Consider the following 14,185-nt stretch of genomic DNA (forward strand, 5'->3'; position numbering starts at 1 on the left):
GCCCGCGTACCGGTACATCTACGCGACGCCGCCGCAGGGCATGCCCGAGCACAACCTCGGGAAGGACGCGGGGGCGCGAGGGCGAGTTCGCGTTCGCGCTCGACGTGCACGGGTTCGCGTTCGCGCGGGCGCCGAGCGCCGAGACCGCGTTCGACGACGACGCGCGCGTCCGGACGGTGTACTATAGGCTCGATCATCCAGCCGTTCTCGTCGTGACCTCCTCTAACGGCTGGTCAAACTCGTAGGGAGCCTCGCAGGAGACCCATAAAGGCAATCACGTGATGGATGCCCTCCCTTCGCTCCACTCCCCCGCCCAAACGGGCTTGTTGGGTACGCCGCCCTCCCCAAGCCCTGTGCGCGAGCTCGCGCGCGAGCCCCCGCGGTGCGCGCGCGTGCGGCCGGTCGCGCACAGGCGTCTCGGGTCTGTCGCCCGCGATGCTCGACTCTCTCTCCCGTGTCGCGTTTACAATACCCCACTCTCCAGCCAGATCTGGAAGCTCTCTGCTCTCTGAAATCTCGGGAGCTGCCAGGGAACACTGCTCCTCACCCATGAGTCTGCCCAACGTTTCTGGTTTACAAGGGTCGACCTCACACACCACTTCGGATGCCCATGCCGCTGTCGGCGCATTCCACGGCTGTCCGCACAGTACCTAGATCATTGTACATTGAATTTAACAGAAAAGCTACTGTACTTTAAGCTGTTTCATTATTTGAATGCCACATCTCCTGGACCCGTCACCCGGAGAGCAAGTTGAGCATCGCGATTCGCATGTGCAGGAGCGGCAGATACAAGTTCACAACGGGCCCGCGAGTTAGAGGAGGTCACGACGAGAACGGCTGGATGATCGAGCCTAGGTGTACTACCCCGAGACTGCGGAGCTCCTCCGGAAGGCGACGGGAGCGAAGAGGGTCGTCGTGTTCGACCACACCGTACTGCGATGCGTGGTGGTTTGCGGCTCGGACGCGCGGAGGGTCCGGCGTGCGGCGGCGTAGGGCGCGGCGTTCACTGCGTGGATCCGCCGCGCCCTGCGTTGTCGCCGAACCTTCTTGTTTTTTTTCTTCCTTCATCGAGTTCCGCCCGTTTGCTCGTATGCTCTTGGAGGAGGCGCGCTCGCGCGTCGGCTATGTAGGCCTCCGAACTTCGAAGGGCTTCTGCGCGAGCGCCCCGGACAGAATCATCGAACGGCGCGGCAACGCGCGCCTGCGGGAATAAGCACACCCGAGGAAGCATGAGAACGGGCGCTGACGCCAGCTGCATTGCAGACGCCACGCCGAGAAAGACGGCACTGTCAAACGAACGCGGGAGGGCTCCTCGCGCAGACCAGTCGTACGTCCTCTCTTCTCCCCCGGCCTTTGGAGCGCGTGCACCAGCTGCTGGGCGCGGACGCGCCGCGGCTCCTCTGGGGGTGGACGCGGCTGATCAACGTCTGGCGGCCGATCGCGCACGCGGTCGCGCACCGGCCGCTCGCGGTGGGGGACTGGCGCACGCTGGACGAGAGCGCGGGGCAGCTGGTGCCGGTCAAGTACGTGTACCCGGGCCAGGAGGGCGCGACGTTCTCGGTCAAGTACAGCGCGCGGCCCCAGTTCTGGTACCTGGGCGGGATGCGGCGGGAGGAGGTGGTGTTGATCAAGTGCTACGACTCGGAGGAGGGCGGCGTCGCGCGGCTCAGCCCGCACTCGGCGTTCGTCGACGGCGGGAGCCCGAAGGACGCGCCGACGAGGCAGCTGTCGATTGAGCTGAGGGCGTTGTGTTCGACGAGGAGTAGTCGCGGAGATCAATTGGTAGGGCACTGATTGGCGGACTCGACTGCCGGCATGTTTACGAGCTGTGGAGCAAGGAACGGGAGGAGCGCTCTCGGAAGATCAGTCGGTCCGAGCGGCCATGGGAATTTCCATGATGGGCGCCTTCTCTTTGAAAGTTGGCCACGTCCCACTCTTCGCTTCCGCGGCTCTCGACTGCACCCTTCCCCGATGGCAGGCTGCTCGCACAGGGCGCGATCTTAGCGGTCCCCACGTCCGCTCGCTTGTCCGCACGGCACACACGCTCGAACGGGGCTTTTTCGCGGGCCCGCATGGCCCGCGCTCCCAGTTCGCTGTCCTCGCCGGTGGATCTGCAGACGTCCTTCCCTCTCGTGTGCAGGCAAGACCACCTTCAGTTCTCGCTCCACGCCGTTCACTTCCTCGGTGTGTCTCCGCCCCGGCTTCGAAGATGTGGGACGGCGACAGGCCGTGAGCCAACAGCGACCTCGCTCGCTCCAGGAGGCTAAACGGCAGCGAGCCCGCCTGGCGCTGGCGAGAGAGCTCCCCGTTGGGTACCGTCATGCCCTCTGTGCAGGCTTCCCTGTCACAGCTCAGCCCCCGGGATGAGCCGCGCAGGGCAGGGTCCCGAGCGGGGACGGTTCGCCACCGAATTCGAAGCCGCGCAGCATCGTGTCCAAGTCTCTGCCCCGCCTGCCTCGACCACTGTTCCGACCCGCCACCCGCCCGTCACTTCACCCGCCGTCCAGATTCCAGCTCTTATCAACACGCTCCCGTTTCCCCGCCCCCGCGTCAACCCCCCGCGACGCGCGACACCCTCTGATACCCTCTTCTGCAGCTCAGCGCGAGCCGTCCCCATGCCCTCCGTCGCCGCCGCCACGTCCGTATTCCCTCTCTCTCCTTCGCCTTGGTGCTCACCCCGACCGTCCGACCCACCAGCTATGGCCCCATCTTCGTTGGGGTCGTCTTCAACATCCTTCTCTACGGGATAATGATCACCCAGACATACCTATACTTCAACACCTACAAAAAGTACGTCCTTCCTTCTCCGTCCGCTTCTCTATCTCATCCGACCCTAGGGACCGCATCTGGATGAAGGCATTCGTGAATACTCTCTCTTTCTCCGTTTTCTCCCGCTGTCTTGACGCGACCGATTGTCATAGGTCGGCCTTCTTTTTCTCTGTGATACCCTCAACTGCGCATTCGACATCAGCTTTCTTTACATTCCTCTAGTCAACAACTTCGGTGAGCCCGCTTGTAGATGGTTCCATACTCTCGCTCACGCCACATGTTTCAGGCGATCCTAACGCGCTCGCAACAGCATCGTGGGGTGAGTGCACTCCATGTTCTTTTTCTGCCCTTGTGCTCATTACCTCTCGTCCTAGTGTTCGCCACAGGTTGGTCTTTGACCCCGCCGGTCACGATGTGGCACCTCTGACCGCGCTATTGCGTCGCACTGCAGATCCTGTCATGACGGTACGTGCTCCGCCGTTGTGCCATCGCATCTGCTTGATGTTAATCCACGCTCCACTTTTGCGCAGGCCATCATCGGGAGTCTTGTACAACTATTCTTCGCGTGGCGTGTCAAGGTCCTCACGCACAGCACCCTCGCCGTCGTCGTCATCGCCGCGTGTGCCGTTTGCCAATTCCGTAAGTGACCTTCTTGCGCGACCCATCCGGCGCTGACGATTCTGCATTACTAGTTGGTGGCCTAGGAACCTCGATCGCCGTGGGCATGATTCCGGAGTTTGTTCAGTTCCAGAAATTCGAAGTAATCGTCATTATCTGGCTGGCCTTCTCCGCTGTAGCCGATTGCCTGATTACGGTCGCTCTGGTTTGGCATCTGGTGAGCACCGGCATTGACTCGTGCGTCGACTGGCTTTCTCACTGACGTGTACCACAGCGCAGCCACAAGACTGGCTTTGCCACAACAGATGACCTCGTGAACAGGATAATCCGACGTGAGTGCCTCACAGCTCAGGACGAGTGCCTACAGGACTGACGTGCGCCATCGAGACAGTCACCGTCCAGACGGGCTTGATCACCGCTCTCTGCGCTCTCATTGACTTGATCCTGTTCTTGGCCAGCGTAAGCACACGCTTTTGTGCATTCGAGGGCTCTTCGCTCACGTGGCGCCCGCGTTTCCACAGCCTACAGGTCTCCACCTGACGTTCAACCTTCCCCTCTCGAAGCTGTACACGAACTCGCTGATGTCCAGTCTCAACTCCCGGTCCGGATGGAAGTACGGAAACAACGGCAGCGGCGACTCCAGCTCCGACGACATGAACCGTGTCGAGCGCGGCGTCCGGCACCTCGCCGTCCGGGGCGAGTCCGGTCGGCGCGTCAGCCAAATGGTGAGCGTCGGTTCGCGCCCGAGTTCCACGGGGTGCTCACGACGGATTCGCGGACAGACGCCAAACCAGGTGTACATCGACGTCGAGTCGCACGAGATGGTGGACGTCATCGACACGAAGGGATGTTACCCCCCGGAGCCCGCGTTGCGCACGCACACATACAGCGAAAAGTCGGGGAAGCTGAGCGCAGCGAATACTGTGAACAGCGTGATGTGAGGGCTCGGGTTTCGGATATCTGTATGGCGTACTACTCCCCTGGAAGTCTGTGTTACATCATTTGTTGTATTATGAAGATGAGTGTCAACTTCGACGACCGTACAGTCGGACAGATTGAATCTGCGAGCGAGCTTTCGTTTAATGTGCGCACCTACGCAAAAACTAATGCAAGTACCCTTAATGTGGCAGGCATTTGCCTTTCAGTGGTGACGCGGGTGACCTTGCCGTGGCGCTCCACTATGACATTAAGGTCAACACCAACACCCTTATGGTAACCGCGAATTGCCATTTCGGTGGGGACTATTTAGACCTTATGGTGCACACAGACGTATGTCCGTCATCACGGTAGTGATGGCCTTTTAGTCACCTGAAATGAGTCTTTTGGTGGCCACATAATGCCAACCTTCCCGTGGCCCAAATTATGACCTTTCAAAGGGGAGACGCCCGGCGCGCGGTAACAAGCGTCCAGCCGTTCCGCATTCCGTCGCCGAAATCAGACTGTTCATCGCACAGGGAAATGACAGAAATGACATAAATAGAACGACAATGAGTATATGTACCTAGATACCAAGTTTGAAGCAAATCGGGAGTGGTTCACAGAACGGTGCCACCAAAAGGCTATTTATTGCGCGGTCACCAAAGGGCAATAACGGTGCCGCAGTAAGGGATTTAGCAAAAAGATTGGTCAATGGCGACATCATGCATTAAGGGGGAATCGAACCCCCGGCGGGTCGATGGCAACGACCCAGGTTACCACTACCCCATTAATGCTCAACAGCGTAGGACAGTTAATATTAACTTATGTCATAGTTACAGCGTCTATAGTTTCTCTCACCACCACCACCACCATCCGTCGACGCCGCTGGCGAAGATCCGCCGCCGAGTAGGTGGCCAGAAACGCGGTCCTCTCTGTACTTACCGCCAAGCACTGCAAGGCCAGCAAGTCGCTCGTCTCGGAGCCATAAACGTTGCCGTCCTAGGGTCCCCCACGCGACCGAATGAAGAGCTAGGCGTGTGAACAGTTCTCGGTGAGCAGCCCCGCTCGAGTCCCAGCTGCCCCCTCGATACGCGCGCGCCCGATATCTATGGCGACCCCGCGCACCGCCCAGCCACCGAGCAGAATCCCTCGAATCCCTCCAGGACGACGCCGCTCGCCGAGTTACCCTCGCCCGGAGCTCTCGCGGCTGCGGGGCGACGACGGAGACTGGGCGCAGAGTGGGCGGCGCATCTGACGCCTTTCTAGAGTCCTTCCCGAGGCCTCGGTAGCTGGGTTCTCGAGGTTCTCGCCGGCTGTCGAAGGTCCTCGGGGCCCGGGCGTCTCCCGAGGGCTCGGAACGACGGGCGGTTCTTCGGCAAGCGGGGTTCTGCGTTCTGCCCGAGCGACTGTGGGACACGTGCCTGAGGCCGAGGGTTCGACCGACATTTGACGAGGGAAGGCAGATCGTACTCGCGCGCGTAGGATGGGGGGACTCGTCGGTGGTGACGTACACCTACTGATCAGTCCGGGTGGCGCGGACGTTTGTTCGGTGAGGAACCTACCACTGTGCTCTTGTATTTAGGACGAAGATGAATGCGCTGCATCAGCGAATCTGATCGTCATGGTCTGAACGTTTGAACCCTCCAAACGAAGTTGCGAAAAGGGGTCTGTGTCATTCAAGTGGGGCCCTCGTCTACCTATCTGCCTGCTCCGGGTACGAAGCGTTGATGGGGTTTTTTTAGCGAGCACTTCTCTGTATTCGGGGCAGTGCTGCAAGACGGTGGATGACCTGCGATCCATGCGTCGACGTTGCCGCTTCGACAGAAGCTGTTTTGGCAAGCATCTCCCATGGAATGTATGCAGTCCTCGTGCAGCCTCTCTGGACGGTTTTGGGTTCTTTCCCGCGTTACTCCTGCCTATATTCTTTCCGCAAGCTCACCGCACGGCCGGCCACCCCGTTTTTCGCCATCGCCACCGTCTTTACTCGTATATGCACGCGCCTTCGCCCGCGACTAGCCTCTCGACTGCCTTGGTGCCGGTGCCCACCGCTCATATGTCGGGCGTTCCAGCGCCACGTTAACAGCCGTCACACACACGCAAACGGCCTTGCCGGCCCCGTCCGCACGCCGTTGTCGTCCTCACCCGCGCCCGCGCCTCGTCCGCCTCCGTTTGTTACCATTCGCGCCAGCAGCAATGCCGGCATCTCCGCCCCCGTCCGCGTGCGCGGTCGCTTCGACGTCGGCGCCTGCATCCCCAAGCACGCACTGGTGTCGCAGTGTCCGCGCACCTGCGGGTACCACCGGGTTTGCTCCTGCGTCTCCGTCCCCGTGCTTGTGCCCTCGCGCGGTGAGCACGACGCAGTCTACAGGAAGCCAGTCAAACGCGTTTCTCGCAGCCACACGTCCATTCGACCGTGGGGAACGGTCGAGCCGCGGCTGGACCGGAGGCGGAGCGGCGCGATCAGACATGCGGAGCCCGATCTCCACCGGTTTGGATCCGCGTCGTCGACGGTGGATCGAGCGGCAAGCAATGGCGACGAGGAATTGACGCGCGTCGCGGATGGCGCCCAAGGAAGATTGTGTCGAGATGGCGCCGGGAGGTTTGGCGGGGCGCCCAGCGCGACAAGATGCATGGTGGAGAGAGAGCGGGACACGAGGCTCGATCGTCCGTCGGTGCACGGCTTCCGTCGTGCCCGCCGCGTGTGCGGAGTCAGATCGTTCTGTGCCCGGTTGTTCTCACAGGTGCAGTCGCGAGCGTTTGACCAGGAGACGGCGCTAGTGACTGCACAGCACCGCGTCGTCGTCGTCGCCCTCCACGAGACATCCTGCTCTTGGTCGCTCTTGGCGTAGGGGATACCGCGGGAGGCAAGACGCGCCACTGCAGTCATCGGCGGCGGTCGGGAAACCTTGCTGGGAGTCGGAGGAGGACGAAAGGAGAGGGATGATCGGGCCCGCCACGGGCGCCGTATGTGTGTGAGATTGACCGCTTCTTCATGATACTTGTCTGATACGCTCTCCCAAAACTCAAACCCTCCAGCCGTCTCGCTCACGTGGCAGAGCTTGCTTGAGCTCTTCAGCCGGCCTTTCCCCTCCCTCCGTGCCCTGTGTGGCAAATGTCTGTCGACAACACTCGTTGTGAGAACGCCCACTCACTGCGAGGACACCCGACCGCCGACCGCACTCCCGCTCGCCTCAGACCGCTTTCGAGTACCTCACTGTGACCTCACTTCTCGCAGTGCCACCGGGGACAGGCGCCCATCTGTCGTCTCCATTCGAGTTACGCGCACATGTCGCAACCATGGATTCCCTTCGTGATCGAGTCCAACGAGGGACAACCCTGACAGATCTACCCTCCCGAATCTAGCCTCCCGAAAATACCGGTTCCCCTGCGGTATATCTATACACCGATCTTCAGGTGAGTGCGCCGAGCCGCCATCATGTCCTCCATCGCCGTCGCCATGTCCGTGCTCTCTTTTGCCTCCCTGCACACACGTCCTCGTTTCTCACCTCTGCTTCCTCCCTCTCCAGCTATGGCCCCATATTCATTGGCGTGGTCTTGAACATTCTCCTGTACGGAATCATGATCACCCAGACATACATCTACTTCAACACCTTCAAACAGTACGTCCCTCCTCACTCCCCCCACCACTCTTCTCACCCGAGACCAGGGACCGCACATGGATGAAGGCGTTCGTGAGTGTCCTCCTTGTTTCATTTTCAGCCGCTCGCTGACTTGGCTGGTTGTCGCAGGTCGGCCTTCTATTTCTCTGTGATACCGTGAACTGCGTCTTCGACATCATCTTTCTTTACGTCCCGCTCATCAACGATTTCGGTGAGTTTCCTCCCAGCGCGTCCAATCCCGTCGCTCACGCCGGATGTCACAGGTGATGAATTGGCGCTCACGACGGCATCTTGGGGTGCGTACTACAGTCCAAGTTCTGTACCGGCTCTGTGCTCATGATGTTCTTCGTAGTTTTCGCCACAGGTCAGTCTTTGGATATTCCGGTCACCGTGAGCGACCGCTGACTGCGCTGCTGCTGCGTTTCACAGACCCGGCAATGACAGTAAGTGGTCTGTGATTGTCTGTTTTATCTCTCGATGTTCACCCAAGCGCTGCTTCCACACAGGCCATCATCGGGAGTCTTGTGCAACTGTTCTTCGCGTGGCGCGTAAAGGTTCTCACGAACAGCACGCCCGCCGTGCTCGTCATCACCGCGTGTGCGATAGTCTCGCTCCGTAAGTGCCGTCCCTCCGCGGCCCGTCTGGCGCTGACGGTCGGACTACCAGTTGGAGGGATAGGAACCTCGATCGCAGTGGGCATGATCCCCCAGTTCTTCGAGTTCCAGAAGTTCAAAGTGATCGTCATCATCTGGCTGATCGCCTCCTCCGTGGCCGACTGCCTGATTACCTTCGTCCTGGTCGGGTATCTGGTGAGCGTCGACCCTGCCTGGCCCGCAACCTTGCGTTCTCATCGTCCCACGTCCCAGCGCGTCCACAAGACCGGCTTCGGCCCGACAGACGACTTCGTGAACAAGATCATTCGAAGTGAGCGCACCGCAGCCCCACGACGCGCCGGCAGGACTGAAGTACTGACGGCCGCGATCCGCACAGTGACCGTCCAAACGGGGCTCATCACCGCCCTCTGGGCCACCGTCGACCTGATCGTGTACTTGGCGAGCGTGAGTGTCGCGCGTCCCGTCCCTCGCGCCTCCGAACGCCCGCCACTCACGCACGCGCGCGGTCTCCCCCCCCCCTCCGCAGCCGACGGGCCTCCACCTGATCTTCAACATCCCGCTCGCGAAGCTCTACACGAACTCGCTCATGTCCAGCCTCAACTCCCGCGCCGGCTGGAGCTACGGCTCGAACAGCAGCGGGCCCGCGACGGCCGAGTCCGGCAACCGCGGCCGCAACTTCGGCGTCCGCACCGGCGGCGAGGCCAGCCAAATGGTGAGCGTCGCCGTCTCGTTCGATTCCGAACGCACGCGGACGGAGACTGACTCGGTCCGGCGCAGACCCCGAGCCAGGTGTACGTCGACGTGGAGTCGCACGAGATGGTGGACGTCGTGGACGCGAAGGGCGTGTACCCGCCGGAGCCCGCGCTGAACACGCACGGGTACAGCAAGCGGTCGGTGGTGCTCACGCACACGGCCGGCGGCGCGCCGCCGCCGCGGTCGTGATGTCGGGGCCCGGGACCCGGGTGATTGTTATTTAGTTGTGAGGGGGAGAGACTCGGCGCCCCGAGGACGCATACCCGGCAGGACGCGTACCGTACGTCTGGGGCTAGTTCGCACGCTCGTATAATTGTAATTTGGAGCATATACGCTCTTATCGCATCTTCTCGACCTCGGCGGGTGGACGATTTGGCCGGTGGAAGGTCTGCCTCGGGTGGATCGGCGCAGAGGGAGTTCAAACGTTCACCTGACCGGCTGGCGGCAGGGATCAGTCAACAGTCGAACCCTGGAACTCTCGAGTACCTCGTCGGAGTTGGCATAGACTTCAAGCTCAAGCTTCACCTACTCAAGCGCCTACATTCTCAGTCAAAGCCCAATAACGAATGGCAGGACGGCACGGGTGCTCCTTGAGATCTTGAGAGCCGCGAGTGGGACGCTCGGCATTGTGTCAGACGCTCAGACTATATTCTCGCTCGTGCGCACTCAGCACCCGCCATCCGTCAACGTCAACGCACTTCTCTGGCAAAGGCGTACCGGCTGCAGAGCGCGCCACCAGCGCTGCAGAGAACCTATCCTGCGTTGAGTCATGCCATCCGGATGCTGTGTCCCTGAAGACCACACCCTCGGGGACGACAGGAACGAAACTACTTACTTGTGCGTAAGTTGTGAGTAAGATTTTTGTCATGTGCGAAGTACTCATGGTTCTCCACGTTTGTGGCAATCAAAGAGAATTGTCACGAATCTTTTGATGTAGTGTCTGAGCTATGTAAGTATTCCGCTCTGTGCCGCGCGCATGGCAGGCCGCTTCCCGAATGTCCTGGCTCCGGAATCGACGCTTCTGGTCCCTCGCATGTAGCTGCTACATATGACAAGATATATTCGAACGCCGTCTGTATATCGGGCGCGAGAACGGGCGCGCATGTACGTAGTACCAGACACGTCGTGCCTGCACACCAATGCACACGTGGCGACCGACGGGCGGCGAGCTGATACGGTACGGTACCAGGGAGTGGCGCCGGGGAGGTAGGTGCCACCGACGCATGCGAGCGGGGATTCGGAGTCGGAGGCGGGCGCGGGCAAGCGAGCCGGCACCGGGGCCGTGTATGCAGCGCAGGGAGGGGATGGGATCGGTCTTCAGCTGGTGTAACTACCGGTGGCAGCATCGTGGTAGGCGCGTTGGGTGCGCCCAGGTCGCGCAAGGGAGCAAGGGAGAGGAGGAGGAAGCAGCGGGTAGAGTCCATCGAGGAAGCGGCGTAGTGTGTCGTGACTGTCGAGGCCCGGGGTGGTGATGTCTCTGACTTGGGTTAGTCACACTTTATTGTGTGGGATACGCAGAGTGCGTACCAGAGGTTGCGAGCAGGGACCTGAGGGAGGGGGGCCTGGAGGAGTTGTTCCTCTTGTCCTGTAACCCAACCTGGACGAATTGGTTCCAGAGACAACGACAGCAGTAGCAGGAGGAGGTAGGACTAGTACTGACCAGGCATGCTCCTACTGTGCTGTCTCGCAATCCCGTACCCTGTGTCCTACGCGTGCATCGCGACACGCGTCATCATCATGCTCCCTCCCGCGAGCGCGAGCACTGAGCACTCCCTTTCGGGGAGCAAGCGGACTCACCAAGTGTTCGAAAGGATGTTCTTATGCGCAACGTTGAGGAAGCGTAACAGACGGGAAGGGCATGGTAGCGTGCCAGCAGCGAGGCCCAATCTTGCTTCCTGAAGCGCGGATCCAGATCTTGGACACGCCGTCGGGCTGTTGCAGATCCAAGGGCGAGGCGGCGGTGACGAGAACTGGGGCTGGGGCACAAATGAGTTCACACAGCTGAGGGAGGTCAACCAAGAATCCAAGATGTGGCGGGGGAGAACCTGGGAGAACCAGACACGATGCGCGCCAGTCCCCTGTCTCAGTGTGCGAATAACGAGGCATGCGTACCGGCTGATCCAGCCTTCTCATCATGCAGGCTTTGTTACTGTAGCTGTAATAGCTGGTGCGCTCACCATCAGTCCGCGAAATGGGCTCACTCCCCTACGTCCAGCCCCCGCACCACCCGTGGACGTTGGCGACGACCTGGGAGGGAGGCATGCGTTTCTTGGCAAGCTGGATCAAAGACGCAGATGCTGTAACATTGCTGACTAGGCACACATTTGTGGCGTGTGATGACCCGTCTGTATCAGTAGCATAGCAATACGATACATATCTTTCACTATACAGGTGCTCGTGCGGCCCCGTCGGACGGCAAGACACCCACAGCATGAGCGCGGGCGCTGACGTGCGGTCGCGCTTGTCTAAGTAGGGAGACGCCAAACCGCAGTCTCTCTCTCTCTCTCACCGCCACGCAACTGCACGAGTACGCTGGGATCCGCTCTCCACCCTCTCCCGCGAGAAGCCGAGCGTTGGGAGATCAAGCGGTCGGCAACGAGGAAAGTTCGCGGCCGGCGATCGCCCATTCTCCGCGGCGCCCGACTGGCCAGAGAGGCCAGTCGGGCGCCGTGGCAACTTAGCTAAAGCTTAAATGGACGATTCACCCTGGTTCACCTCATGGTCTGATACGCACTATTCAAAGTTCAAACTCAAACCGAGGCCCCTCCGCTCACGTGGCGAGGTTTGCTTGAGCTTTTCAGTCTGCCTCTCCTCCCTCCTTCCCTCCTCCGTGTCCAGTGCGGCAATGTCTATCGACAACACTCGATGGGAGTGCGCTAACCGCACTCCCGCTCCCGCAGATTGTTTTCGACTGTTCCCTCATGATTTCTCGCAGCGCAACCAGTGAGGACGCTGAGCGCCCATCTGTCGTCCCCACTCGAGCTAGCTATGAAGGGCTACCAGGGGCCACCCTGACAGAAGCCTTCCGAAAATAACGTGGTCCCCTGCGGTATATCTATACACCAATCTTCAGGACAGTGTAATGAGCTTCCGCCGCCATCATGCCTCAGTCCGTCGCCTCCGCCACGTCCGTGCTCTCTGTTGTCCTGCACACACGTCCTTGTTCCTCACCTCAACTTCCTCCCCTTCCAGCTATGGCCCCATCTTTATTGGCGTTGTCTTCAACGTGCTCCTGTACGGAGTAACGATCACCCAGACATACATTTACTTCACCACCTTCAAAAAGTACGTCCCTACTCACTCTTCCTATCACCCCTCTCACCCAAGCCCAGGGACCGCATACGGATGAAGGCGTTCGTCAGTGTCCTCGTTCTGTCTTCAACCGATCGTCTCACTCGGCCGGTTGTGACAGGTCGGCCTTCTTTTGCTCTGTGACACCGTGAACTGCGCATTCGACATCACCTTTCTTTACACGGCGCTCGTCACCAACTTCGGTGAGCCCCAACCTCCCAGCGCGTTCCATCCTGTCGCTCACGTCGGATGTTCTAGGCAACGTGTCGGCGCTCACGACAGCCACTTGGGGTGCGCACTACAGTCCACGTTCTGCACCGGCTCTGTCGCGCTCATGGTGCTCGTCGTAGTTTTCGCCACAGGTCGGTCTTCGGAGATTCCGGCGAGCATGGTTTACCACCTCTGACTGCGCCGCACCTGCGTCGCACAGACGCTGCAATGACAGTACGTGATCCGTGGTTGTCCCCTCGCCTCTGCTTGATGCCAATGGGCCACCAGGCCATCATCGGGAGCCTTGTGCAACTGTTCTTCGCGTGGCGTGTCCAGGTCCTCACGAACAACACCCTTGCCGTGGTCGTCATCGCCGCATGCGCCATTATCCAGCTCCGTAAGTGCCGTTCCTCTGTGACGAGCCGTCTGGTGCTGATGGTTTGCCGGATTACCAGTCGGAGGAATAGGAAGCTCGATCGCCACGGGGATGATACCCGAGTTCGTTGAGTTCCGGCGGTTCAAAGTGATCGTCATCATCTGGCTGTCGTTCTCCGCCATGGCCGACTGCCTGATCACGATCGTCCTGGTCGGGTACCTGGTGAGCGTCGAGCCTGGCTCGTCCGCGAACATGCGTTTTCATCGCCGTGGCACGTCCTAGCGCCGCCACAAGACCGGGTTCGGTCCGATAGACGACTTCGTGGACAAGATCATTCGAAGTGAGCGCACCGCACTGGCCCGACGCCCCCACGACGAGCCGCAGGACTGACGGGGATGCGATCCGCACAGTCACCGTTCAAACGGGCCTCATCACGGCCCTCTGCGCGATCGTCAACCTGGTCCTGTTCTTGGCCAGCGTGAGTGCGTGTTTTTTCGAACGCCCAACGCCGCTCACACCGCGTCCCCCCCGGCAGCCGACAGGTCTCCACCTGATCTTCAACCTCCCGCTCTCGAAGCTCTACACGAACTCGCTCATGTCGAGCCTCAACTCGCGCGCTGGATGGAACTTCGGTTCGCCCGGCAGCGGCGGCGACGGCGGCAACCGCCGCAACTTTGGCGTCCGCACCGTCGAGGCGAGCCAAATGGTGAGCGTCGCCGTCCCGGCTGCTTCTGGACGACGCGCGAGGACGGAGACTGACGGAAACCGACGGCGCAGACCCCGAGCGAGGTGTACGTCGAGGTGGAATCGCACCAGATGGTGGACGTCGTGGACGCGAAGGGCGTGTACCCGCCGGAGCCCGCGCTGAACACGCACGGGTACAGCAAGCGGTCGGTGGTGCTCACGGCCGGCAGCGCGCCGTCACCGCGGTCGTAATGTCGGGGCCCGGGCGATTGTTAAAACGTTAACATACCGTACGTCCGGGGCTAGTTCGCACGCTCGTATAATTGTAATTT

At 60.5% G+C, this 14,185-nt stretch overlaps 4 protein-coding genes and 1 non-coding gene across 5 annotated transcripts; 4 read left to right on the forward strand and 1 right to left on the reverse strand.

Moving 5' to 3' along the window:
* Positions 1–83: 83 nt before the first annotated feature.
* On the forward strand, positions 84–1,794 carry BXZ73DRAFT_46468 (uncharacterized protein; the record flags this gene model as incomplete). Its single annotated transcript, XM_048019700.1, has 3 exons — positions 84–176; positions 856–942; positions 1,264–1,794. Coding segments are annotated over 3 exons (711 nt in total), but the record flags the coding sequence as incomplete, so codon positions are not given.
* Positions 1,795–2,615: 821 nt separating this feature from the next.
* BXZ73DRAFT_101169 (uncharacterized protein) lies at positions 2,616–4,328 on the forward strand (the record flags this gene model as incomplete). The annotated part of the gene is made up of 13 exons (XM_048014810.1): positions 2,616–2,638; positions 2,698–2,790; positions 2,838–2,862; positions 2,922–3,003; positions 3,056–3,088; positions 3,144–3,155; positions 3,221–3,234; positions 3,300–3,408; positions 3,462–3,604; positions 3,662–3,719; positions 3,779–3,846; positions 3,909–4,112; positions 4,170–4,328. 13 exons carry the CDS (start codon positions 2,616–2,618, stop codon positions 4,326–4,328), a joined length of 1,023 nt encoding a protein of 340 aa, XP_047878218.1.
* Positions 4,329–5,028: 700 nt separating this feature from the next.
* On the reverse strand, positions 5,029–5,099 carry BXZ73DRAFT_t95. The gene has a single exon. It is a non-coding gene; the product is annotated as a tRNA-Gly (tRNA).
* A 2,642-nt stretch (positions 5,100–7,741) lies between these two features.
* Positions 7,742–9,481, forward strand: BXZ73DRAFT_101170 (uncharacterized protein; the record flags this gene model as incomplete). Its single annotated transcript, XM_048014811.1, has 13 exons — positions 7,742–7,764; positions 7,833–7,925; positions 7,973–7,997; positions 8,055–8,136; positions 8,189–8,221; positions 8,278–8,289; positions 8,355–8,368; positions 8,432–8,540; positions 8,592–8,734; positions 8,792–8,849; positions 8,916–8,983; positions 9,066–9,251; positions 9,317–9,481. The coding sequence occupies 13 exons, from the start codon at positions 7,742–7,744 to the stop codon at positions 9,479–9,481; spliced, it is 1,011 nt and encodes a 336-aa protein (XP_047878219.1).
* Positions 9,482–12,393: 2,912 nt separating this feature from the next.
* Positions 12,394–14,105, forward strand: BXZ73DRAFT_101171 (uncharacterized protein; the record flags this gene model as incomplete). Its single annotated transcript, XM_048014812.1, has 13 exons — positions 12,394–12,419; positions 12,485–12,577; positions 12,625–12,649; positions 12,705–12,786; positions 12,842–12,874; positions 12,934–12,945; positions 13,014–13,027; positions 13,082–13,190; positions 13,249–13,391; positions 13,452–13,509; positions 13,580–13,647; positions 13,705–13,875; positions 13,947–14,105. The coding sequence occupies 13 exons, from the start codon at positions 12,394–12,396 to the stop codon at positions 14,103–14,105; spliced, it is 993 nt and encodes a 330-aa protein (XP_047878220.1).
* Between the last annotated feature and the right edge of the window lie 80 nt (positions 14,106–14,185).

This window comes from Epithele typhae (genome assembly GCF_022376455.1).
Source record: "Epithele typhae strain CBS 203.58 chromosome Unknown BXZ73scaffold_22, whole genome shotgun sequence".
NCBI classification, from domain to species: domain Eukaryota; kingdom Fungi; phylum Basidiomycota; class Agaricomycetes; order Polyporales; family Epitheliaceae; genus Epithele; species Epithele typhae.